We start from the raw sequence: 26,931 nt of genomic DNA, 5'->3' as shown, positions 1-26,931 counted from the left end.
TGGGGAGAGCATGAAAATTCAATGATGCAGAAATCTGCAGATGCTGGAAATCCAAGCAACACAAACAAAATCCAGGAGGAACTCAGTAGGCCAAGCAGCATCTATGGAAAAGAGTAAATGGTTGAGGTTTTGGGCCGAGACCATTTCATCAAGACTCAATTCAAGAAAATTTAACAGCATTTTGGTAACATTTACCTCTGACCCTCAACATCTGAGTTGTCACCTTGGCTCTACTCTGCTAAGAATGCCTTGGACAGGAGCTGGTTTCCCCCTCTTTCAATGTGCACCCCATCTGGTAAAGTCCCATGGATACAGATGAACGTTCCCTCACATTTTACCAGATTAAAAGTGACACCTTAAAAACCTTTGCTTCTCTTCCTGCTATCGTTTACACAAAGCATGAATTTTGTAGTGAAATCGTTCCTTTTTAATTTGCAACAGAAGGCTACGGTAGACAAACTCTGTTCAAAAGGATAAAGAATGTTTTTGATAATTGGCTCCTAGTTACAGCACTTAATCCTTTATTTTGTTTCAGTTCTGTACTTTGATCTGTTCCAATTAAAAAGCTTCACTGTACAGGAATCATGAATACCTTAAATGAAGTTCAAAGAATTTGGCAGCAGTTTCACAGAGAATGCCAGCAACATCTGAAAGTCCTTTACGGAGATATTTACTACAGGTTCAGTTTCACGTGGAATGAATGACGCATTTGATAACATATAGGAATGCACTATTTCAATACCAGTTTCATTTTCTCTGCATTTAATCTAGTAAATTGAATTGACAGATTCTGAACGAGAATTGGGTTTATTAGCACTGGCATGTGTCATGAAATCTGTTCTGCAGCAGCAGGCACAGTGCAATACGTATAACTTGCAAATAAATAGACGGAACAGGAGTAAAGTAGTGAGGTTGGGTTCCTGGGCCATTCAGAAATCTGATGGCAGATGGGAAGAAGCTTTTCCTGAAACGTCGAGTTTGCATCTTCAGACTCCTGATGGTAATAATGAATAGAGAGAGGGGAGGAAGAGAGAATGCTTGGGGTGGATGGGGTCTTTGATTATTCTGGCTGCTTTACTGAGGCAGCAAAAAGTCCGTAGAGGACAGGCTAATTCCTGTGATGTGCTGCGTCCATAGCATTCTGCAATTTCTTGTAGTTGCGTGCAGAGCAGATGCCATACTTACTGTTGTGCATCCAAACAGAATACTTTCTGTGGTGCTCTAGTAAAAATTGGTTAGAGTTGCTGGGGGTTCATGCTCAATTTCTTTAGCCTCCTGAGCAAGCAGAGGCTTGGTGAGCTTTCTTTGCGTGGTTGAACCAGGACAGATTGATTATTGGTGATGTTCACACTGAGGAATTTGAAGCTTACAATCTTCTCAACCTCAACAACATTGTTGGAGATGAGCATGTGCACCACCCCATCACCCTTTCTAATGCCAATGATCAGTTCTTTTGTTGACATTGAGGGAAAGGTTGTTATCATGATATGTCATTAAACTATCTCCTCCTACTCTGACTCATCGTTACTTGAGGTGTAGCTCACTACAGTGGCATCATCTGTAACCTTCTAGATCAGGGATTCCTAACCAGGGGTCCCCGACCTCTTGCTTAATGGTATTGGTCCATGGCATATTAAAGGTTTGGGAATCCCTGGTCCGGATGGAGTTAGAGTGGAACTTGATCATACACTCATGAGTGTACAGGGAGCTGAATATCTCTTCCTCACTGTCAATCAACACTGGCATACCTCAGGGATCTGGGCTTAGTCCACTGCTCGACTCTCTTCATCCCCATGACAACGTGGCTGTGCTTTAACTCAAATACATCCATCAGTTTGCTGATGATCCAACCTTCGATGGTAGAATCTCCAATGGAGTTGAGAGGACCTACAGGAGTTGAATGGTGCTGCAGCAACAACCTTGCACTCAATGTCAGTACGACCAGAGCTGATAGTGATTATCCTTCAGGAAGCGTAAGACAAGGGAACACCAACCAATCGTCACAGAGGGATCAGAAGTGGAGAGAGTGAGCAATTTCAAGTTCCTGGGTGTCAAGATCTCGGAGGATATAACCTGGTCCCAAAATATCAACACAGCTATAAAGAAGGTAAGACCATGGCTATGTTTCATTAGGAGTATGAAGAGATTTGGTTTGTCAACTAAAACACTGAAGTTTCTGTAGATATACCCTGGAGGGCAATATGACAGGCCGCATCACTGTCTGGTATGGGGGGGGGAGGGGAAGGGGAGTTGGGATGCTACTGCACAGGACCAAAAGAAGCTGTAGAAAACCTTAGGTACTAGTCTCTATAGTACCCAAGAGAAATGCTCAAAGCTGGGGTCCATTATTTAGAACTCCCATCACCAAGGTGATGCTCTCTTCGCATTGTTGCCATTGGGAAGGAAGTATAGGAACCTAAAGGCACACACTCAGTCGTTCAGGAAGGCTTCTTCCACTCTGCCATGTGATTCTTAAGAAGACATTGAACCCATGAGCACTAACTTTTTTGAAATATACATTATTTCTGTTTTTGCACTATTTTAATGTATTAAATTACATATTTACTGTATTTGAGTTATTCATTTCTTTTTCTATATTATCATGTATTGCATTGAACTGTTGCTGCAAAGTTAACAAATTTCATGACACATGCCAGTGATTATAAACTTGATTCTGTCAATGTGACTCTGTAGATCACTAATGTTTAGAATAATCAGACCAGAGGTATTGTTGCTTACACTTGTTGATTGTGGTCTGTTGGTCAGAAATTCAAGGATCCAGTTGTCGGAGGAGGCATTGACTTACTGGATACAGAATTTCATGAGTTTGTTTGGAATTAATTAATTTATCTGTCATATAGCATGAAACAGGCCCTTCTGCACCTTTGAGCCACACCACCCCAGTAACCCTGATTAACCCTAAATCGATCACAGAACAATTTGCAAAGACCAATGAACGTATCCAGCACATCTTTAAATTCTGAGAGGAAAGCAAAGCACCTGGGGGAAAACCGGCACATTCTGCAGGGAGGACGTACAGAGACTCTCTGCAGCACATGCCGAAATTGAACTCTGGCACGCCCTGAGTTGTAATAGCATCACGCTAACTGCTAAACAATAGTCTGACGTAGGTGTCTTGTTGAAAGAACCTCTTGTGTTGAAACAAATCTGTTATGAAATTGAGTTCCTTCCCCAGCCCCCTTTTTTAGTTGGATTTTACTGGCCCCATCTGCTCCTCCCTCTCAGTTAGTAATAGAATGCAGCAGCACTGAAATGGGCCAAAGAGAAGATTCCATGAAGCTAAAACGGAAGATCCCTTTATTACCCTGTGTACGTATGTATGTGAAGTGTATACCTTGTAAGAAGGGCTACTGGTTTCAGCAGGTATCCTGCCTGCCCTCTCAAGAGACATGGACAGTTTTAACAGGAGAAGAACATGGGGGATAATGCAAGCTGTTGATTTGTATTCACTCATACAGGGACAAACCCCAAGGCTACTCTTCCTGAGATCTTTAGTTCATTCATTCAAATAAGCTTTACTAAAAAGTTAAAACACCAGTTAGATTTTAAGTCTTTTGAGTATTTCTGAACATCTACTTTAAATTAATATTGGATGATCAGAAATTGTTGTTATAGTTGATTCATGAGTGGAATAATTTGAAGTTAGGAACACAGGACGAATGTTTAAACTGACCAAGGTTCTCCAGATGGACCCTTGCCACAAACCATTGGAACTGAGGCAGCACTTAATCACTCATGTATCTTTTTCTATTCTATTTTCTTTGAAAATGCTCCTAACCATGAACTTTTCAGTTGAAATGTTACTTGCAGTGAAATCAAGAGATTTTTATTACATTTACTTCGGTCTTCTAATCATTGGAGGATAGCAGGGAGAGAATGGAATGCTTTTTACTGTTTTTGATTAATACTGTTAGCAATTATCTCAGATATTTCGGGGAAAGGGAATTATGCTTTGCAGACTTGCATGCAATAACTTGCAAATTACTTACAAATAGTAACTGAACTGTGGAGGAAATGATATCAGCAACTTGTTCCTTCAGAAGTGATCTAAGGTTCATAGCCTCGGAACTCACCATTTTCAGTAAGTGGACACATTGACTAAAATCCTAAGAAAGCAGCTTAATTTACTTGAGCCTGAAATTCTTTTGTTACTCCTCTCTACTGTTGCCTCCTGCCTTAAATCTATCTGTCTTAACGAAGCTAAAGGCCCAATCTCAAACAGATAAGTGTCAGAATTTTTTTCGGATAGTCGTCCTACAATTCACCTTGGGACATGTTGGTGGAGGTGGTGTTATTTTTCTCAGATTATGAAAGTCCAAAGAATTTTGGTTTAATTTGATTGTAGATCAGTGGGTGTAGTCACTCCCATTGTCAAGTAGAAAAATGTGCAACTAGGAATACCCAAATTGGTGAATTTAATTTTATTTATTATTGCCACATGTACCAATATACAGTGAAAACCTTTATTTGGTATGTCATACATACAGACCATTACACTCAACAGTGGATTGAGGTAATACAAGGAAAGCAATAACAGAATGTAGAAGGAAATCTTACAGTAACGGTGGAAGTGTGGTGCAGGTAGACAATGGGTGCAAAGCCATGAAGTGGTAGACTGTGAGAAGAGTCGAGGTTTATCATACTATGGGACCATTCGATACTGTTGTAACAGTGGGACAGCAGCTGTCTTTGAGGCATTTTCAGGGCTTTCTATCTTCTACCTGATGAGGGAGATGAGAGAATATCAAAGTCTCACGTTTATTGCCATATGAAAAGGTGCCATATAAAACTTGTACCGCCAAATAACTAGCATTCACAAGAGAAAAAAAAAGCATGAATTATATTAAATTTTGCAAGGAAGAACACAATTGGTGCAAAGTAAAACAGTCTTTTTAGTGCAAGTTGTTCAGTGGTCATAGTGTTGCTAACTTGTAGTGAAGAGGGTTTTGGCAGTTGGTTTGAGAACCAAATGGTGGAAGGGAAGTTGCTGTTTGCTTGGAGGGGTCTTTGATTATGTTGATTGTTCTTCCAGGCCAGTGAGAAATCTGGACTGTATAAGGAGAGGACTCTGGTTTCTGAGATATGCTGAGTTGTGTCCGCAACTCTCTGCAGGTTCTTGTTGTCTCAGGCAGCGCAATTGCTATACCAATCTATGCGTCTAGGTAGGATTGGTGAGGTCAAAGGGGATTAGCCTGCTGAAGAAGTAGAAGCACTGCAGCAGTTTTTTGTCTGTGGCATTAACATGCTTGGACCAGGACAAGATGTTCATTCGAAGGAATTTGCAGCTTTGAGCCTTTTGACCTCAGCACATTGATGTAAGCAGGTGAATGTGTACTGCCCCCTTTCCTGAAGTTCATGAACAGTCCTTTAGTTTTGCTGACATTGGGAGTAAGGACAGCTTCTATCCCACAATAATAGAACACCATACCGTTATAACACAATACCACTCCACTCAAAATCTGCTTTATGTACTTCAACTTTTGTTATTTGGCATGTGGCCCACTGCCATGGTGTCAACTGCAGTCTTGTAGATGGAGTTCGAGCAGAATCCAAAGTAGTCGTGACTGTACAGGGGATTGAGGATGCAGCCTCATCACACACAAAATGAGGGAGGAACTCAGCAGGTCTGGCAGCATCTATGGAAAAGAGTGACTACTCAATGATTTGGGCCAGGACCCTTCTTCAGGACATCAGTGAGGCATCATTGTTAAAGATAATCATGGTGGAGATGTTGTTGTCCATCCTTACTGGTTCCATTCTGTTGGTCTGTAAGTCAAAGATCCAGTTTCTTTCATACACAGTTAAAAAGCAGTTCCTGCTAATACACAAAGCATGGTAATAATTCATAAACTGAAATTATATTGTCAAAATGTGTCTTAATTCCAAAATCTTTGAGACCTGGCAGAGAGCAATTAAACCAAGAGAATTGCTTGTATTGGCAGCTTTGCTCTTTAGAAAAAAACTTCATAAAAAGTGTTGTAAAAATCTGGATCTCTCTTCACTTAAAAGCTGTTCTTGAAGCTTAGAACTCTCAAGAGTTGCTTTGTTGGTTTTGTTCATTTTCTTTTAAATGATACATAGATCAGAAGCACAGATACTACAGCTGTGATAGAAATTACAGAACATCCGGCTATTTAACCTGCCTTTGTTTCTCATATGTGGATGTTATGTACCAATATCTATTTGATTTAACAGGCTTGCATTGCTAAATTATTTAGAACTATTCTAACGTCAATTCTCCGTCTTGTGTTCTCAGCAGAAGCAAAGTAGATTCACTCATGTATTCAGCTATTCTAGATTGGGTGCAGTGTAATGACACAGAATTGATTAGAGAGCTTAAGGTAAAGGAACCCTTAGGAGAAAGTGATCATAATATGACAGAATTCACCCTGTAATTTCAGAAGGAGGAGCTAAAGTCAGATGTATCAGTAATCTCATGGAGTAAAGCCAATTACGGAGGTGTGAGAGAGGAGCTGACCAAAACTGAATGGAAAAGAACGCCGATAGAGATGATGGTACAGCAGCAATGGCTGGAATTTCTGGGAGCAGTTCGGAAGTGCAGGACAGTGTGCATGTGTGTGTGTGTCCCAAAGAGGAAGAAGCAGGATAACACAACTGTGGCTGACAAGAGAAGTCAAAGCCAATATAAAAGCCAAAGGGAAGGTCTAATAGAGACCTTCTAATAGAGATGAATGGGAAGTTAGAGGATTGGGAAGTTTTCAAAAACCAACAGAAGGCAACTAAAAAAAATCATAAAGAAGGGAAAGATGGAATATGAAAGTAAGCTAGTCAATAATATTAAACTGGATACTAAAAGTTTCTTCAGATACATGAAGTGTAAAAAAGAGGTGAAAGTGGATGGCAGACTGCTGGAAAATGATAGTAAGAGGTAGTAATGGGGGACCAGGAAATGGTGGGTGAACTGAATAAGTACTTTGCATCAGTTTTCACTGTGGAAGACACCAGCAGTGTGCTGGAAGTTCAAGAGAGTCAGGGGACAGAAGTGTGTGAAGTTGCCAATACTAGGAAGAAGGTTCTAGGGAAACTGAAGATAGATAAGTCACCTGGACCAGGTGGATGTAGAGATTGTGAGGTGTTAGTAATGGTCTTTCAGAATCAATCGATTCTGGCATAGTTCCGGAATAATGGAGAATTGTAACTGTCACTCCACTCTTCAAGAAGGGAGCGAGGCAGAAAAAGGAAACTATAGGCCAGTTAGTCTGACCTCAGTAGTTAGGAAGATGTTGGAGTCGTTGTTCAAGATGTGGTTTCGGGGTACTTGGCAGATGATAATATAGGCCATAGTCGGTATGGTTTCCTCAAGTGGAAATATTTTAGCAATTTTTTAAAGAAATAACAAGCAGGATAAGCAAAGGAGAATCGGTTGAAGTCATGTACTTGGATTTTTCAGAAGGCCTTTGACAAAGAGCCACACTTGATCCCCCTTAACAAGTCAGGAATGTTCATATCATGATCCAGTTAATCTGAAAGGAGACCAATCCTGACACCACGCGCCAGACAGGAATAGCTGACTGTCTGGTGCGACATGCAAAAAAAAACAAGTCAAGAGCCTATGTTATTATAGGAAAGATACTAGCAGGAGTAAAACATTGGCAGGAGGCAGAGTGAGGGTGAAAGGAACACTTTCTAGTTGGCTGCCTGTGTTAGGACTGCTTTTTAGGTTGTACGTCAATGCCATGGATGATGGAATTGTGGCCAAGTTAACAGACAATATGAAGAAAGGTGGAGGGGCAGGTAGTTTTGAGGAAGTAGAGAGGCTACAGAAGGACTTGGATGAGGAGAATGGGCAAAGGAATACATTGTTGGGAAGTTTATGGTCATGAATTTTGGTATAAGAAATAAAAGCATAGACTATTTTCTAAATGGGGGAGAATTTTTAAAAAAGAGGTGCAAAGGCATTTGGGTATGCTCATGCAGGATACCCTAAAGGTTAATTTGCAGGATTGAGTTGGTGATGAGGAAGGCAAATGCAATGTTAGCATTTATTTCAAGAGGACTGGAATATAAAAGCAAAGATGTAAGGTTGAGGCTTTATAAAGCACTGGTGAGACCTCACTTAGAGGATTGTGAGTAACTTTGGGCTCCTTATCTAAGAAAGGATGTGTTGACATTGGAGAGGGTTTCAAAGGAGGTTCACAAAAGTGATTCTGGGATTGAAAGACTTGTTGTATGAAGAGCTCTGGGCCTGTACTCACTGGAATTCAGAAGAATGAGGGGTGACCTCATTGAAACCTATCGAATGTTGAAAGGCCTTGATAGCATGGATGTAGAGAGGATGTTTCCTGTGGTGGGAGAATTTAGGACCAGAGGACACAGCCTCAGAAGGAAGGGGTGTCCTTTTAGAGTGGAGGCCATGAGGGATTTCTTTAGCCGGAGCATGGTAAACCTGTGGAATTCATTACCACAGGCAGCTGTGGAGGCCAAGTCATTGGGTATATTTATGGCATAGGTTGATAGATTCTCGATTAGTCAGGGCATGAAGGGATGCAGGGAGAAGGTAGGAGATTAGGACTGAGAGGAAAAATGGTTCAGCCATGATAAAAAGTGGAGCAGACTCGATAGGCCTAACTCAGCTTGTTTACCTTGTAGTCTTGTATTAGGAGTGGGAGTAGGCCATTCGGCCCCTTGTTCCTGTGGTCCACAAATTAATTAGATTACAACTCGTACTCCACACTTGTACCTTGCCTGAGCAACTATTCAGCCCTGGTGAACACAAAAATGAAGAACTATTCCTTGATGATAATATAGTTAATCTTTTTTTCCAATTGAATTACCTTATTAATTTTGGGAGATTCGTTATTCATTGTGACATTTTTAATGCACAAACTATTGGGTTCTTGAAGCAACCTGTTTATTGCTTTATTTTATTCGGCTACAATTGTTGATGCTTAATTATTTCCAGCTGTAAGCAGCTGCAAATATTCTGCTGGCAACTGGGCTTTCAGAGGGCTGAGTGTAGGGATGCTTTATTCTATTACTCTCTGCTCTCCTAAGTATTTGGATTTCCTGTCAAATAACAGTAACTATATGGCATAAGAAAGATGGAATTTAAAGGTGGTTCTATTTTAACTGCTTTTATTAAGGCCATGACTTCTTTCAATGACTGAGGGTTGTATTTATTTTCTTTATGTTCTCAACAATGATGGATTTGCAAGATAATTTCCGATTCTCCAGTGGGATGTGGCATACACCAGTTGTTTTCACAGCAGTAATTAGGCTGATTCAGTAACTTAAAATTCAATCTGTATAAGCTTTATCTGTTCAAACAAAGGAAAGCAATCAATTCCTGTTCAAAAATTTGACCTGATTCTATTTAAAATTTCAACCTACTGAGAGTAAAAGCATTGTCCATGTATGTTCCTGTATCCTTAGGAACCAGTGTTAAATAACTAGCATTTGTGAGAAGAAGACTTGCTCCTTTAACTTTGAAAAGGGCCTGAAATAATTGAAACTCAATGATAAGCTGCGAAGAGCTGAGAACATCTCCATAGTGATTGTTTTCTCTTTTATCCAGTTTGCTAAATGGGAAAGCAGCGAATTAATCCAATTTCTTCAGATACTCAGAAAGACACCTTTTGGGGATGAGATTAGTTTTTGTTGTGACTTGATTGTTATTCACGTTGGAGAAGAAGTGATTGAAAAATACTGTTGAGAGTAATGTGCTGTCGGACCTGAGTTTTCCCGCTTCACGTAGCTGGAACTGGTTTGTATCAAAGCTTCAAAGGAAAATGCGTGTTTAGGGTTTTCTTTCTGGTGAAGTGCCATTGTCTTCCAACCTCATTTGTCTCTATTCAATGGATTTGAGGTGACATCTGAAAACCAAATTGACTTGCATTTCAAAGTTGCTTGGGCTTTACTCGTAAACAGTCAGACCCTACAGACATTGAATTGTTGTGCTAAAGAATGACCTATGACACGATCACTTTTCAAACGATGACTGAAGTGATTTATTTGAGCTCAGTCATTACTAGCCATCATGTTGATTGAACTGCCACTGGCATCTCCCTGAAGTAAGGATGCTTTTGAAAAAACGCCACTGCCAATTTGATTGCAATTATTTTTGTTGTGCTAAGGTTAGAGCTTTCACCAAATTTTCAACTCAAAAGCCTCAAGTTGGGACATGGAGCACTGGTGTTATTGTGTTCTAAAAGATGCTAAAGCCTGACCTGCAGGTTTCGCTGACAGATTGCAACAAAGGTATAGACGTGCTGACCCATGAGAAATTAATCAGTGTCATTTTATTAATCTTTTCATGGTATTAATGTGTATTGTCATCCAGTAGCAGTGAAGCTTTATGTAAGTAAAAATTACAGAGATGATTTTAACAGATAAATCCAATATCTAGCAAGAACGCTTGAGATTAACAGGTTTAATTTCTTTCAGGGGTGCTTACTCCTTGCTGAGTTGTTTGTTATTAACACAGGTCTTGATTCGATTTTTCTTCAAACACATGGTAAGTTCTGTAGAGACACAAGAGATTACAGATGCTGGATCTGTAGTTCAGTAAATCTGGAATCAGTAAGGGCTGTGCATCTGGATAGTTTCATATTGTGCTGAAAGTCATAGGGAAATGGCCTTGGTGCTGCAGTGAATTGCAACAAGGAGTGATTTCTCCAGGAAATGCATGGGTCTTGGTTTATTACTGTCACATGTACCACAGTACAGTAGAGTGAAAAGCTCACCTTGGATATTGTTCATACAGATCCAATCGTTACATAGTGCACTGAGGTTGAACAAGTTAAAGCAGTAATGCAAAATAAAATGTAAAAGCTACAGAGAAAGTGCAGGTAAGTAATGAAGTACGAGGTAGATTGTGAGGTCAAATGTCCACCATATTGTACAAGAGGTCTGTTTGAGAGCCTGACAACAATGGGATAGAAGCTGTCCTTGAGTCTGGTGGTACATGCTTTCGGGCTTTCATATCTTCCGCTTGACAGTGGCGGGGAGAAGCATGAACTTCCAGGGTGGGTGGAGTGTTTGACTATGGTGGCTGAGAGAAGTATGGACAGAAAGGGTCAATGGTTCAATTTAATGCAGTATATACAATGTATACAGCCTGAAATTCTTACTCTTCATAGACATTCATGAAACAGTAAAAACCCAAATGACAAAAACATTAGAATCCTGGTCCCCCTTCCCCCCCACACACAAGCAGCAGATAAAGCATTAGCCCCCCCCCCCACTAGCTCCAGCAAAAGCACCAGCCCCACCTGCACCATGCAAGCAACAGCAAAGCTCCCAAAGGGACCACAATCTGCAGTCCATCAAAAAGCTGTCCGTCCCAACACTTTGACATCTCAGGCAGGCTCTCCCTCACAAGTGAGAGAGAGAGGAATATCACTCCTGCAACAAACAAGAGCGGGGGACCCAGCAGCTCGCTGTTTCGATGTTGCAGGCTGCTGCATCACCTGTCCAAATTGGTGACATCAGTGAGGAACAGGTCACCACGGGGCAGCACGTCTTCCAGGCCACACCTGGAGATATTGAATTGCCAGGCCACCTAAAGAGTCTGAGAACAAGAACCCACTGCCGTGGAGAACCGTACTTTGAGCTGCAGCTGCAGATCACGGACTCTGACGGGACTCCGGGCACCGTGGGGAGGGGAAACGAGATGTGAGAAAAGAAGAAATCAACTGTGTCTGTGAAACCATCTGGCGCCAAAACTGGGAGGTCAGTTTCTGTGATATGTCCACAACTCCTCAATTTCTGACAGTCACATGAAGAGCAGATGACATAGTATATGCTATTACGATTGCAGTTAGAATGTTCCCTATGATGTATCAACGAACATTGGTAAGGGTCGACCAGGACATGCCAAATTTTATCGGGACCGGGACGTGGAGGAGTTGGGGAGCTTTTTTAGCTATGACATCAACATGGTTGGATTAGGACAGGCTATTGATTATGTATTATCCTAGCTACTTGAAGCTCTCAACCCTTTCAACCTCAACACCCTTAATAAAGACAGGAGCATGTGCAATGCCCCTTTCCTAAATTCAATGACCAGCTCTTCTGTTGACATTGAGATCACAGAGACGTAGAAAAGCACAACACTGAAACAGGCCATTCAGCCCATCTAGTCCATGCCAAACCATTTAAACTGCTGACTCCCATAAAGCCCAGGACCATAGCCCTCCATACACTTACCATCCATGTAAGTATCCAAACTTCTCTTAACTGTTGAGGTCAAGCTCAAGTGTACCACCTGTGCTGGCAGCTCGTTCCACGCTCTCATGACCCTCTGAGTGAAGAAGTTTCCTCTTGTTTTCTGCTTAAACTTTTCACCTTTCACCCAAAACATGATCTCTGAGTGTAGTCCCACCCTAACCCAGTGGGGGAAAAGGCTGTATTTACCCTATGCCCCTCATAATTTTGTATATCTCTATCAAAACTCCTCGCAATCTTCTATATTCCAAGGAATAAAGCTCTAACTTATTCAATCTTTCCATATAACTCGGGTCCTCCAGGCCCAGCAACATCCTTGTAAATTTTCTCTGTACTCGCTCAACCTCCTGTACATCTTTCCTGCAGGTAGATGACTAGAAATGCACACAATATTCCAGATTAAGCCTCACCAACACCTTGTACAACTTCAATGAAACATCTCATCTCCAGTACTCTGATTTATGAAGGCCAATTCAGATTCAGTTTATTGTCATATAGAAACCACAAATGCAATGCAGTTTAAAAAAATGAGACAACGTTCCTCCAGAATGATATCACAGAAACATATGACAAAACAGACTACACCAGAAAATCCACGTAACGTTTGGCAATCCCCAATCCAGAGCCCGGAGAGGCTGCTGCGTATTAATATCACGCTACCGTCTTAGCGCGTTCCCTGGAAAGGAGCTCCAAATCCACCAGACAAAACAAGACCAAAAACTAAAGCTACAAGACCTGCACAAAACCATATAGTTCCAACAGTGCAAACAATAGCATAATTGATAAAAAAAAAACAGACCATGGGCGCAGTAAAAATAGTCCAAAGATGTTAAAAGACTATAAGTTCAAAAGAAATCACCATACAGTTTTCACAAGTCCTCAGGGTCCCAATAGACTCGCCATCCCATGCTGGCGGCAGAAGGGAATACCCCCGCTATGGATTTCCATGGTGCCGCCCGACTCAGACACAGCAGACAATGAAAACTCCGTCGAAACCAGCCTCGCAGACGCAGCACACACCGAAAGCGACCTGACCGCAGCGGACTCCGAGTCCGTCGAACCTCCAAGCCGACGACCGTCCCCTCCAGCACAGCTTCTCTGAGAACCATCCTCTGCCGAGCGTATTAAGCCAGCCCCGCCAATGGCCATCGACAACATGACCCCGGGGACTGGGGGCCTGTTCTTCCCAGCAGAGTCCCGGACCTCACAGCAGCAGAAGCAACAAAGCAGGTCTTCCTAGAGATTTCCAGATGTTTCTCCGTGCTTCCACGTCTGTTTTCAACCGATTATGATTGCGCACAGCACCCCACTTCACAAATAACAGATAATCAGCTCCGGAGTGGAACCAACCTGTGATGCCACTTTCAAAGAATTATGAATCTGTATTACCAAATCCCTCCGTTCTACTGCCCTACCGTTCACTGTGTAATTCCTACTTTGGTTTATCCTACCGAAGTGCAACACCTCATACTTGTCTGCATTAAATTCCATCTGCCATTTTTCCAGCTGGTCCAGATCCTGCTGTAAGCCATGATAGTGTTCCTCACTGTCCGTTACACCCTCAATCTTGGTGTCATCAGCAAATTTGCTGATCCAGTTAACCACATTATCATCCAGATGTTGATGTTGAAAACAAACGATGACAAATGACCCAGTGACCCTACTGATTCCTGTGGCACTCCACTAGTCACGAGCCTTCAGTCAGAGAGGCAACCATTTAGTACCCTCTCTAGCTTCTGCCACAAAGCCAATATCTAATCCAATTTACTACCTCCTTTTGAATGCAGAGCGACTGAACCTTGACCAACCTCCCATGTGGGACCTTGTCAAATGCTTTGCTGAAGTCTATGTAAACAACATCCACTCACTTGCCTTCATCAACATTCTTAGTAACTTCTTCAAAACTTTAAGATTGGTTAGACATGACCTACCAGGCATGAAGACATGCTGACTGTCCTCAATCAGTCCACGCCCATCCAAATATTCATATATCTGATCCCTTAGAATACCTTCCAATCATTTTCCCACTACTGGTGTCAGGCTCAGTGACCTATAATTTTCTGGTTTTTAGAGCCTTTTTTTAAAAACAGCAGGACAGCATTGGCTATCGTCCAATCTTCTGGTATCTTCCCTGTTGCTAAGAATGATTTTGATATCTGTGCTAGGACCCTGATAATTTCAAAACATGCCTGCCCCCAGGATCTGAGGGAACTGCTTGTCAGGCCCCGGGGATTTGTCCACCCTAATTTTCCTCAAGACAGCAAACTCCCCCTCCTCTGTAATCTGTATAGGGCTCATGAGGTTGGTGGCATTTTGTCTTACTTCTATAGACTGTGTCCCTCTCTCCTGAGTAACTTCTGATCTTCCAGATGACCGGTATTGTCCCTTGGGGTGGCATGGTAGTGTAGAGGTTAGAACAGTGCTTTATGTTACAGGAGACCCCGGGTTCAATTCCCGGCACTGCCTGTGAGAAGTCTGTACATTCTCCCAGTGACTGCATGGGCTTCCTCTGGGTGCTCAAGTGTCCTCCCACAGTCCAAAGATGTGCCAGTTGGTAGGTTAATTGGTCATTGTAAATTGTCATGTGATTAGTCTAGGATTAAATTGGGGGATTGCTGGGAGGAAGGAATCGAGGGGTCAAAGGGCCTCATCTCTGCACTGTATCTCAATTTAAAAAACATTTAAAAATCCTTTTGCTCATAACATAACCATAGAACCCTCTCGCATTTCTTAAACTCCATTAGCACCCCATTTGTTCCTACCTGCCTAAGTCTGAAATGCACCTCTTTTTTTCTTAACCAGCACCTCAATATCTCTTGGAAAAACAAAGTATCCTACATCTGTCATCTTTACCTTTTGTTCTGACAGGCACATACAAGCTTTCTTCTCCGACAATTTCACTTTTGAAGGCTTCCCACTTAACAAGTACATCTTTGCCAAAAGACAGCCTGTCCCAATCCACGCTTGCCAGAATGTCAACAAAGTTTGCAACTTCTTTGCTATGCACTATTTATACACACAAATGATGCAAATGGATTTTAAAATTATATTCTAGGATTGTTTAAATTTTGATGTGTCACGTTCAATCTATCAACAGACGTGTTGCCATTTAGTATTTAATAGATTACTAACTATATTGCAATTTTGCTTAAACTTGTGCCAAGCCAGTGTCTGGGCCCATATTGGGGCAATTCTTTTTGGTAAAATATTCTTGATTTAAACACTGCTAAGCTCCATATGGAGATGATCTTCAGTCTTACGGCTATTCCCAATTGTTTCACTGGGGTATCACTTGTCCCGTTCTACTCTGGGTCAGAGCTAATTGGACCCATGTCAGCCTGGCCTGGAGACTGAGAAAGGAAGAATTTTTCAAGCATAAGAAATAGGAGCAGGAGTAGTCCATCTGGCCATTGAGCCTGCCTTGCCATTTCAATAAGATCATGGCTGATCTGTCCATAAACTCAACTCCTTTTCCCCATAATCCTTAATTCCCCTACTATGCAAAATTCTATTCAACCTTCTCTTAAATATATTTACGAGGTAGCCTCCACTGCTTCATTTGGGCAGAGAATTCCACAGATTCACCACTCTCTGGGAAAAGCAATTCCTCCTCATCTCTGTCCTAAATCTATTCCCTCCACCCCCCCCACCCCCGAATCTTAAGGCTATGTCCCCTAGTTCTAGTCTCACCTGCCACTGGAAACAACTTTCCTGTCTCTATCTTATCAATCCCTTTCATACTTCTATGTTTCTATAAGATCTAAAAGTTATTTTAATTTTGCGTTGTTGGTGACTTCAGGAAGTTTTGATATATGCGGGGGGTGGGGCCTTGCCTTGCAGCATAAATCCAGTGGCACATTTTGTCAGCAAGATCAGCACCGTGCACTTGTCCAAGCCAGTAGGAATGAATGGGGATAGCAGCACTGGAATATATCCAGTCCAATGCCTCCTCCATAAATCCCTCTCTCATTCAGAGAAGTATTCATTTTGTTTGTCATAAGATTGAACTGTTTGCTGATGACGCCTCTACTTCTATTGAAACCACAACAATACACACTCGTAGGCAAAAACCTGAACGTCTGATCTGGGTGATGAACACCAATGCTAAGCAATGACTCCAGCAAGTGAGAGCATTCCTATCTCCCTTTGGACTATGAATGACAGTAAAAATGTAAAACATCCACTCTCAATACTCTGGGTGTAGGGGTTACTATTAATCAACACCTCCCCCCTCCAAAAGTTAACCCAAGCACCTGATGTGGCTTATCATATCATAAATGAAATGACTCCCTCTAAGAGTACCCAGAGCTTCTCCACTGCAGACAAGCACCTGATGGAACATGCATTCACCTGCTTGCATGGACTCTCAAAAAGCTCAATACCGTGCGGATCAAAGTGTCTCATTACGTACTCCACGTCACCAGCTTAGGCACCACTCCTTCCAGCATCAGTGTACAGTGGCTGCAACGCGCATCATATCAACAACATCACGTGCCTTGTCGTATGACGTGGGTGATCATAGACTTTCCATGACCACGATTGTGCTTGTCAAACTTTTCTGCAGACGTGGTTTGCCATTGCCTTCATCCGGGCAGTGTCTTTACAAAACGGGTGACCCTAGCCATCATCAATACTCTTCAAGGATTGCCCATTGTAATCTTTGAGGAGTGAAGCAGCTCCTTCCACCTCCTTTGGTAGAGGCATATCTCCACCCTGCCACTCAGATGCATCAATCATGAATGCATTCCAGTAAAGTGAAAAGCCGGCTGGTACTTTCAAAGCTCTGACCTTTATCACCTGTCAAATCAAGGCTAAGAGATGCAAGGAAGCATAACCAATTCCATGTTCTTGCCTGTAACCCAAATGCTATTCTGAGTCATGCATATTTCATCGTTGCTGTTAGGTGGAACAACAGCTGTTGTTTATTTACAGTAGTAAGAATGCCAACCATCGCAAAATCACCCAAGTTCGTGCAATACATGTTAGTTCTGCTGTTGATGGCTACCTCCTGAGAAAGTGGAAAGGGAGAGCAGAAGCTTCTGCATTCATTACTCACCTCATGGAGATTTAAAGAATCCCTTTTTGCCTCAGTATATTCCACACAGACAGCAGCAGTTCAAGACAATGGCATCATCAACCTTCTCGAGGACAATGAGCAATAACTGCTGGTCTTGATCATGACACCCATAGCCTATGAATCAGTATGTTACTTTAATGTCTAATTCCAAATTTTCCCTCTCTGGAAAGCCTACAGAGAGATTCAATCAAGCTTAAACACTTCTAATGTGTTGTTCCCTTGTTTGAAGGGCACTCACTTCAGATATTGATTACAGACCTATAAATTGGGATTAGTCCAATGTTTTAATTCATAGAATGAGGATGTCACAATAGCAATGCCAGCATTTCAATTTTCCATCGAAATGGCAAGATGATTAGGAGTCAACCGTGTGATGGGTCTGGAGTCACACATATACCAGACCACATCAGGATGGTAGAATTGTTTCCCAGAGGAAATTAATGAACCAGTGGGATTTCAGTTTTATGGTTACTGTCACCAAAGCTAGCTTTAATTCCAGATGTTTGGCTTGTATTGTCCAGCTATCGTTGGTAGCATTTAAACTTGGAGCTCGGGAGCCCTGGCTGCCTGTTGAATAATGTAATAACCGTATAAACATTTGAAGTTATTGGTTAAAAGCATGAGTAATGCTCAGTCCTTGAGTGTACTCAACCATTTAATAAGATCAATCTTTAAAATTTCCCAAGGACTTGCTTCTACCACCCTTTGAGAATCAGATATGATCACTGTCTAATATGTAAAAATTGTTTTGTGTCAGCAGTACAGTGCAAATACACAAAAGTACTATAAATTACAAAAGAATTAGTCGAATATAAAAGAATAATGAGGTCGAGGTGATGGTTTTACGGACCATTCAGATATCTCATGGTGGAGAGGGAAAAAGTTGCTCATAAATTGTTGTGTGGCTTCAGGATCCTGGACCTCCTGTCTGGTAGTATTGTGAAGATGGTATGTCCGCATTGCAATGGTACTTAGTGATGGATGAGGCACCGCCTCATGAAGGTGTCCTCATTAGTACTGAGGGTTGTGATGGAACTGGATAAGCTGCCCTCTGCAGCTTCTTGCACTCCCGTGCAATCTATCAGAATACTCGCCACTGTATATATAAATTTGCAAAAGTCTTTGACATTGCAAAGCTCCTCAAACTCCTAATAGAGCTGCTGAAGTACGGCATCAATGTGTTGAGCCTGGGAAAGATCCTCTGAGATGCTGACACCCAGCAACTTGGAGATGTTCACACTCTCCACCAAGGACTGGTATGTTTTCTGCTTTCCTGAAGTCCACACTGAGTTCTTTAGTTTTGCTGTTGTTCAGTGCAAAGTTGTTGTGACACCACTCAACCAGTCGATCTATCTTGTTCCTGTTCATCTCTTTGTCAGCTTCTGATAATTTACCAACAAACAGTTGTAAAGCTATCATATTCCTAGATTTCAACGTAGCTCAGTCTTTCTTGATAAAAGTTGGAAGACATTATTTTTTACTTAAGGTAAACCACATATCAATGTTAAATTAATAAAATGGTTATGATTTTGTTCTTTTTTATAATCAAATTGCTTAACAAGTACCTTGCTGCATGGGGATAAGCTGCCATGTTTTCTGTTATTACTTGATTTGATTTAAATTTATTTATCTCTCAGTAGTTCTGCCCACGACGAATGAGAGAATTTTTAAAAGATAATCATGTTCATTTTTGGAACCTGAGCATGTAAAGCTATTGTGTAAATATTAACATCTTTGCCATTACATTTTTGGTCACTGTGTTTGACACATTGCTGACACCCTTTAACTAGTCATTCCTCGATGTCTATTTTAAACTGTGATGTATAACTTCTTGGAATTTAATCAAAATTACTTGGGGAAAACGACGAACCTGATTTTTTTAATATATTATTCTCTATTCCACATCCATGTCTCTTTCTTCAGAATAGAAGTCTTTTTTTCTAGACCTTTCAAAAGGCATCAATTTCTTCATCTGATATAGTTCCACAGACAAAATCACCACCCTAGAAACTGAAATCAGTAATGCTGCCATTTTTTTGTTCTGTTTTCTCCTGTGAATTGGAGGCTGAGCTTTGAAGCCTCTAATATAGTTTGGAAAAACTAGGGTTGTTTCCTCTGGAGTGCTGGAGGCTGTGGGGACACTTTATAATAAATTTATAAAATCTCGAGATGGCAGAAATGGTAAATTAGACATCTCCCAGGATCGTAATGTCTAATTGCAGTAAGGATGCAGTTAAGGTGGGGGGATGGTTAAGGAAGACGTGGTTAAAGAAGATTTTTTCATGAGTGGTGGACGCTTGGTGTACACCGTCAGGGTTGGTACAGAGATGTGGACCATGTGCAGGCAGAAGGGAGAGGCTCAATTAGGTTTCCTTCGCTTAATGAGCTCAGTGTAACATTGTTAGCCAAAGAGCCTGTTACTGCATGTCTTGTTCTATGTACTATGAGTGGGAGTGAGGAGTGGAGTTGGATGATGGAGTTACTTGAGAAATCATGTTTTATTACCACAGAACTTAATGTCCCTCCTGGACTTTTAATACTTCTGCCACCCCAGCTCCCCAAAACTCTGAATAAACCTTGCCATCCCAAGCTCATTCCCAATACCAGAGAGTCAGGATCGGGCCCTGAGTTCTAGGGCCACACAATGTTCTCTCGCTGACCATCCGAATAGCCCTGGCCCCCGATCCAATTTTTTTAAAACTCTGATAAATAAGATCCTCCCACCATTGCTTAGTAACTTCTTGAATCCAACAACCCCCCTGTCCCAGCCTCAATTGGAGTTGTTCCTGAAAATGCCTCACATCCAGTCAATGTTGGAGAGTACTGAAGCCTAGCCCCTCTCTCTATACTTACTTTGCTCTCCTCAATTCTCCCTCACAATACGCATTGCACTTCACCCCCCACTCGTCCTCTCCTGGCCTCTTGCTTTCTTTCCTTGGTGACTAAGTTCCAGACATGAATCTTCCTCCCTTGCTGCTAATCTGCCTCGGCTCCAAAATGCATATTGTATATTCCAATAACATTGTTCTTTCAGTAGCACCTGGAGACTTCCTCTTTGACCACAGCCACAAATAAAATTTGCTGATACCTCGGCAACACCAGCTTGAGGATATTAGTACTCGGCAAAACAGATAAGATTATTATTCTTCTTTGGTCCTGAGTATTCTGATACATTAGGTTGTTTGGCCCTTCGAGTCTGCTCTGCCTTTCCATCATAGTTGGTATATTATCCCTCTCAAACCCATTCTCCTGCCTTTTACCAGTAACCTTTGACATCATTACTAATCAGGAACCTATCAATGGTCATTTTAAATATACTCAATGACTTGGACTCCAGTGCCTTCTGTGCTAATGAATTCCAACAGATTCACCACCCTCTGTCTAAAGGAATTCCTCTGTTCTAAGGGACGTCCTTGTATTTAGAGGTTGTGCTCTCTGGTCCTAGACCACCCCCCCCCCCCACCCCGACTATAGGAAACATCCTCTCCATGTCCACTCTATCTAGGCCTTTCACTATTTGATTGGATTGATAAAGATCCCTCCCTTATTCTTCTAAATTCCAGCAAGTTTAGGGCCAGAGCCATCAAGCGCATCTTGCACATTAACACTTTCATTCCTGGGCTCATTCTTGTGAACCTTCTCTGGACCCTCTCAAGACAGCCGACATTCCTGATAGCCACTCTGCTTCTGCGCTGATCAGATTTCCTATTGAAAGTACAGTACTACATATAGACCAGCACCAACTCTCTTTAATGACTTTCTTTTTCTTGATCTAATTATAACACCTGTCCCAACTGAATCAGAAATGGGTTTAATATCACCAGCATAGGTTGTGAAATTTGTTGTCTTTGTGGTAGCAGTACAATGCAATACATAATAGAGGAAAAAGGGAGTTACAGTAAGTATATATATTACATTGATGAGCAGTGCAAATAAAAACAAAAGGAAGTGAGGTAGTGTTCATGGGTTTCAATGTCCATTTAGAAATCAGATGGCAGAGGGGAAGAAGCTGTTCCTGAATCATTGAATGTGTGTCTTCAGGCTCTTGTACCTCCTTCCTGATGGTAGCAATGAGAAGAGGGCATATCCTGGGTGGTAGGGGTCCTTAGTGATGGATGCCACCTTTTTGAGGCATTGCTACTTGAAGAGTAGTGAACTCAGCACAGACTGAAAATCAAACAAGGGGGGCAAGAGTATTCTCATTCATGAGGCTCATCTGTTGACTAAATCGTCAGGAGGCTTTGATTGAGATGTTCCACATTTTGTGTTAGATGCTAAACATAAGGAAAATTGAGGACCCGAAGATCTTGAGCATGTGTGGGAATTTGGGAGGATAGGGTCTGTGTGTGTGGGTGCACTCTAAAACAAAATGTTTTTCAAACATTTTTTAAAAATCCAGGAGGATGCAAGATATTTGAAGGTTAAGATTCTAATGCATTTGATGTTATTTCCTGATGGAGTGTTAACGATCAGCTCTTCACTAACTTGTCTAATTCTTGATAACTGACTTACTCGTGTTCGGTGGAGCTGTTGGTTTTGAGTTTTCGGCAGGCTACCTGTCAGTTTTCCTATTATGGCAATGAACAACAAGAAATGAAGCATGAAGATTGAGAAGGGCAATGCAAAGGACTTTTGTAATGTCACACATTGGGCAATATAGGAAACATGGTTGTCTATTTCAACATGGGTCCCACAGAGAGCAAAGGAAAGTGGCAAAATAATCTGATTAACTCATATTGGCTGATGAATACGTATTACCCAAGGAGCAGAATGTTTCTCTTCCTCAAAAGTTGCTAGGTTTTATTTCCACTGGTGGGTTTAGATGGAGCTTTAGATTAATATTTCTTACAAAATTCAGCACCTGTGCCTGAGTCTATGCTCTGCTCCTTGAGTATCTCACAGAAATGTCAACCCAAGCCTTTCAGTGTCAGTGTAGAGAGTAAGATGTGAGCAGTGATACTAAGTCGAGGCTGAAGTCTCTGTCCATTGCTCTGGCAATGAGAACCTATCAGAAGAAATTATTTATTTATTGCCTTTTATAACCTCATGGTGCCCCAGAATATTTTGCAACAAATGAGAATGTAGACATGGAACATTACAGCATAGTACAGGTCTTTCAGCCATGATATTGATCCAACTTTCAACCTACTCTCAGATCAAGCTAGCCCTTGCCACCTACATAACTCTCCATTTCTCTTCCATCCATGGGTCTATCTAAGAGTCTCTTAAATATCCCTTGTACATCTGCCACTACCATTACCCCTGGCAGGGTGTTCCATGACCCACCACTCTCTGTGTAAAGAGCTTGCCACCAACCTAACCCTTATACTTTTCTTCAGTCTCCAAATGATACCCGCTCATATTAGCCATTTTGGACCTTGGAAAAAAGTCTCTGGCTATTCACTCTACTAGCCCTCTCATCTTGTACACCTCTATCAAGTCACCTCTCGTCCTTCTTTGTTCTGATAAGTAAAACCCTAGGTTATATATATATACATATACACGACTTTCAAGGACTCTTCATCTCCTGTTCCTGTTATTGATATTTATTGCTTATTTATTATTGTATGTTTTTCTGTTTGCACAGTATGTTGTCTTTTGTACATTAGTTGTTTGTCCATCTTGTCCTACGATCTTTTAATTGATTCTATTGTGTTTCTTTGCATTTTCTGTGAATGCCCACAAGAAAATAAATCTGAAGGTTGTATGTGATAACATGCATGTACTTTGATCACAAATTTACCTTGAGCTTTGAACATGCTGTCTCGTACAGGCAGCATGCTAATAGACCTCTCCTGCACCCTGTTTAAAGCTTCCACATCCTGGAATAAGCCAACCAGAACTGAATACAATGTTCCAAGTCTGGCCTAAACAGTGCTTTAAAGAGCTGTAACATTACCTCATGGCTCTTGAGCTTCATCCCCTGATTAATGACATAACATTTCTTAAAAATCCCATCAACTTATTTGCAACTTCAACTTATTTGTGGACATCAGAATCAGGTTTAATACCTCAGGCGTATGTTGGGAAATTTGTTGTCTTGGTTGCTGCAGTACAATATAATACATAACGGGAAAAAACATGTATTACAGTAAATATACAGTGCACGAAAATAAAAATAAACCAAGTAATGAGATAGTGTTCATGGGTTCAATGTCCATTCAGAAATTGGATGGCAGAGGGGAAGAAGCTGTTCCTGATTTGTAGTGTGTGCCTTCAGGCTTGTGTACCTCCCTGATGGTAGCAATGAGAGGAGGGCGTGTCCTGGGTGATGGGGGTCCTTAATGATGTATGTCTCCTTTTTGAGGCAATGCACCTTGAAGATGTCCTGGGTACTACAGAGGCTGCTGCCCAGGAAGGATCTGACTATTTTTATAACTCTGCAGCTTATTTTAATCCTGTGCAGTAGCACCCCTCCCTGTCCCCATCCCCTCCTCACACTATGATGCAGCCTGCTAGAATGCTCTCTACAGTCATGGGCCCCATGATCCCTCTGTTCCTCCGAACTGCCAGGAATCCTGCCATTAACCCGAAACTCTGCCTTCAAATTGGACCTTCCAAAATTTGCAGCAATTGCTTTTGAAATATGCAGGTCCTTCCCAGTTTAGGAATGCTCACCCCGTGTATAGCCCATATGAGCAAACTAGTATATGGAAGACCAGCTGTATAGACCACTGGCTGCTGCAGGCCCACAGATTCATCTGCCATGTGGTAACACGGTTCGGAGCCCCACTTCTGACTTGTGAACTGTTTGGGATTTAAACAGTTAACAGGAATGGAGTCCTGCCATAACCTGGGGTGTCCTGTGGTGACTGCAGTAATATAGGAAATGAGGGAGTCCACTTTTCACACAGGGTGCGACAAGCAAGTGTGAGACAATAAGGAATAAATATGGTACAGTGGCAACATCTGCTTCTTACTCATGTCATAGTATCTATTACATCCACTGGAGAGATGAGGGAGAATTGGTTGAATGCCCCTTCTGACTAATGCCACCTCCCTTAGTTCACAATATCCAAGGGACTTCAAGGCTTCAAGTCAAGTTTATTGTCATTTAACTATATACATGTATACCGTCAAATGAGACAACATTTCTCCGGACCAGTGTGTAAAGTCCATTGGTACATATAACACACAATCATTTGGGAAAGTAAGAAATAGCCTGACTGAAATAATCATTGGTACAGAGCATAGGGAAAATAATAGGTGGATCAAAGTCGGAGTGAAATGAGGAAGGAGGAGGAAGGCATCAAAATAGGAATGATGAGTTCCAACTTTGCTGCTGCTTAAGAATCTTCACGAGATGCCAGAGGAAAAGGAATTTGTACAAAGGAACAGTGAACTGGATTGCTCCACAAAGAGCCAGTATGGAAAACTTGGGCCAAAGTGCAGGCTCCTGTGCTGTGATTCCACCATTGCATATACAAACCAAAACACAGCTCCAGGAGAAATCAATGGATTTCTGAATCATTGCCTGGAGAAATTTTTTTGTATATTTAAATGATTTTAAAACTATGAATTGTTTGCATGAATTAATGAAAGCCGCACAGTATTCATACTCATGTTTGAAATGCAGTAATTAAAATGATTCAGATTCATTTACCACATTTCCATTGACAACCAACATAACCTAAGGATGTGCTAGGATTCACTCTCAATTGTCGTCATATATTCTGGTACCAACATAGCAGAACACACAAATAATAACAACTCAACAACAGCTTCAATACATAGCAACAAAAGCACAAACCTATTTTCTCCCTACTATAGATACAGACAGGCCTCTAACCCCTGCACAAGCTGCCTACAAACCTCGAACCTCTAGTCCCCAACCTCGGCCTCTGACCTCTGGACTTGCCTACTTTGGTCTTTGATCTTCAGTCTTCAACCTTTGGTATCGACCCCAGGACTTGCTAATCACAGGGTTTTGAGCTCCTCTGAGCCCAGGAATAATTGGCGTGTGGGTCATTGTGCTTCCTGCTGTCACTGACCCCTGAAGCCGTGGCTCGCTGAATGGAGGGTGTCACCGGCCCTCTCTCACAGGCAACCTCGGTCTTTGGGCATGGGGATTATCGGTCTATGTCGGCAATTGCTGAACCAACATCAGTCCACAGGGATCACTGGCCTTCTACCATGAACACTCTGACCGAGAATCCAGCTCCAACCCTTGACTGCCCTAGACCTCTAACTCCCCATCCCCGTCCACTGGCTCCCAGAGTTGCCACAAAACCATGCCTATGAGCCTAAGAAACAACCGAGTGAGCCATGACCTCGACGGCCTTCGCAACTGGGTGCCATCTTGTCCGGAAGTACCTGTACTTGCAGGTGGAGCTTCAGGTCATGTGACTCAGTCCAGTTGTACTTGCTGATGGAATCAACATTTTGAATAATCTTAAAAAGAACATGAAATAGACTTTGGCAGTTTTGTGCTTAGGTTTGTTTGGTGGCTTATATCTGTATAGTTTAAATACATTCCTTGCTTACTGGGGTCCTATTTTTCTGACTCATAAAACGAAAATGGTATACTTTGTGCCTAAGTTAAGTTTCAAGATTGTTTAATGTCATTTTCGGCATTCAAGTATAAAAGAGAATTAAATAATTATTACTCCAGATCTGATGTAGTACAAAAAAACTCAAAGATAAAGAACACAATAATAAAAAAACACAATAAATATAAATACATAAAGTAGCTTAAATACATGAATTGATTTTATGTACATAAAGTGACACCCATGTCTGAACTTGAGATGACTGGCAGGAAATGATGAAGTGGTGGTGGAAGGAGAGTTAGAGGGTGGCCATGTTGATCAGTCCTACCGCTTGGGAAAAGTAATTATTTTTGAGTCTGGTGTTCCTGGCATGGATGCTCCCTGATGGGAGAGGGACAAGCAGTCCATTAGGAGGGTGGGTGTGATCCTTCGTGATGTTACTGACCCTCTTCCGGCACCTTTCTGTGTACATGTTCTTGATGCAAGTAGGCTGGGGCTGGTGTTGCGTTGGGCGGTTTTGACAAGCTCGTTGTAGAGACTTCCTGTCTGCCACAGTGCAGTTTCCGTACCGCGAAGTGATGCAGCTTGTCGAGATGCTCTCTACTACACATTTGCAGAATGATGTGAGCACAGATGCGCACAGTCCAGCTCTCTTCAACCTCCTCAGAACAGTGATCTTTTCTGATGGTGTAGAACAGACAACCCCAATAGGCGGACCGTGAGAACCTAATGTCTGGACCGTGCCGACCCATTGGCGCTTACGTGAATGCACCTGTCATAACATGTAAATAAAACGCACACTGCTCTAATTTATTTTAACCTCATCCCACATTGTACACTTGATCTACTACCCCCCCCCCCACCCCGTAGTGCGCACAACATTCTCGGGAGAAAGTTGCACTTTCCACATCTGCGGGAGCATTGCGAGAAAAATGAAATGCGGGAGGATCCGGTAATGAAGGATTTTGTGACAAGCCTGGCAGAAAACTTCAGGGAACGATTTGAAAGCTCCCCTAAACTGTCAGGTGACATCCTCCTCTTCCTGAGACGGCCATTCTCCATTTCGGCTGATGGCCAGTGGACTGCAGAGGCTGAAAGGCTGGGGCCTTCCATAGATGAGGCAACTCTTCAGATGGAGGTCTTGGAAATGGGAGCATC

The 26,931-nt window shown here is 41.9% G+C and overlaps 2 protein-coding genes across 2 annotated transcripts in view; one reads left to right on the top strand and one right to left on the bottom strand.

Moving 5' to 3' along the window:
- Nucleotides 1-26,525, bottom strand: part of LOC132392430 (tetraspanin-6-like) — a 119,814-nt gene extending 93,289 nt beyond the window's left edge. The window contains exons 1-4 of the mRNA XM_059966254.1: nt 26,244-26,525; nt 25,598-25,675; nt 23,028-23,106; nt 21,797-21,852 (exon numbers count right to left, since the gene is read on the bottom strand). Of these exons, the coding sequence (XP_059822237.1) occupies nt 21,797-21,852; nt 23,028-23,106; nt 25,598-25,675; nt 26,244-26,525 (495 nt within the window). The remainder of the gene's footprint in view (nt 1-21,796; nt 21,853-23,027; nt 23,107-25,597; nt 25,676-26,243) is intronic.
- Nucleotides 1-26,931, top strand: part of mylka (myosin, light chain kinase a) — a 334,126-nt gene that overhangs the window by 39,747 nt on the left and 267,448 nt on the right. The window lies entirely within an intron of this gene.

This window comes from Hypanus sabinus, chromosome 4, assembly GCF_030144855.1.
Source record: "Hypanus sabinus isolate sHypSab1 chromosome 4, sHypSab1.hap1, whole genome shotgun sequence".
In the NCBI taxonomy this organism is placed as follows: Eukaryota; Metazoa; Chordata; class Chondrichthyes; order Myliobatiformes; family Dasyatidae; genus Hypanus; species Hypanus sabinus.
This window is presented reverse-complemented; position numbering and strand designations above follow the sequence as displayed.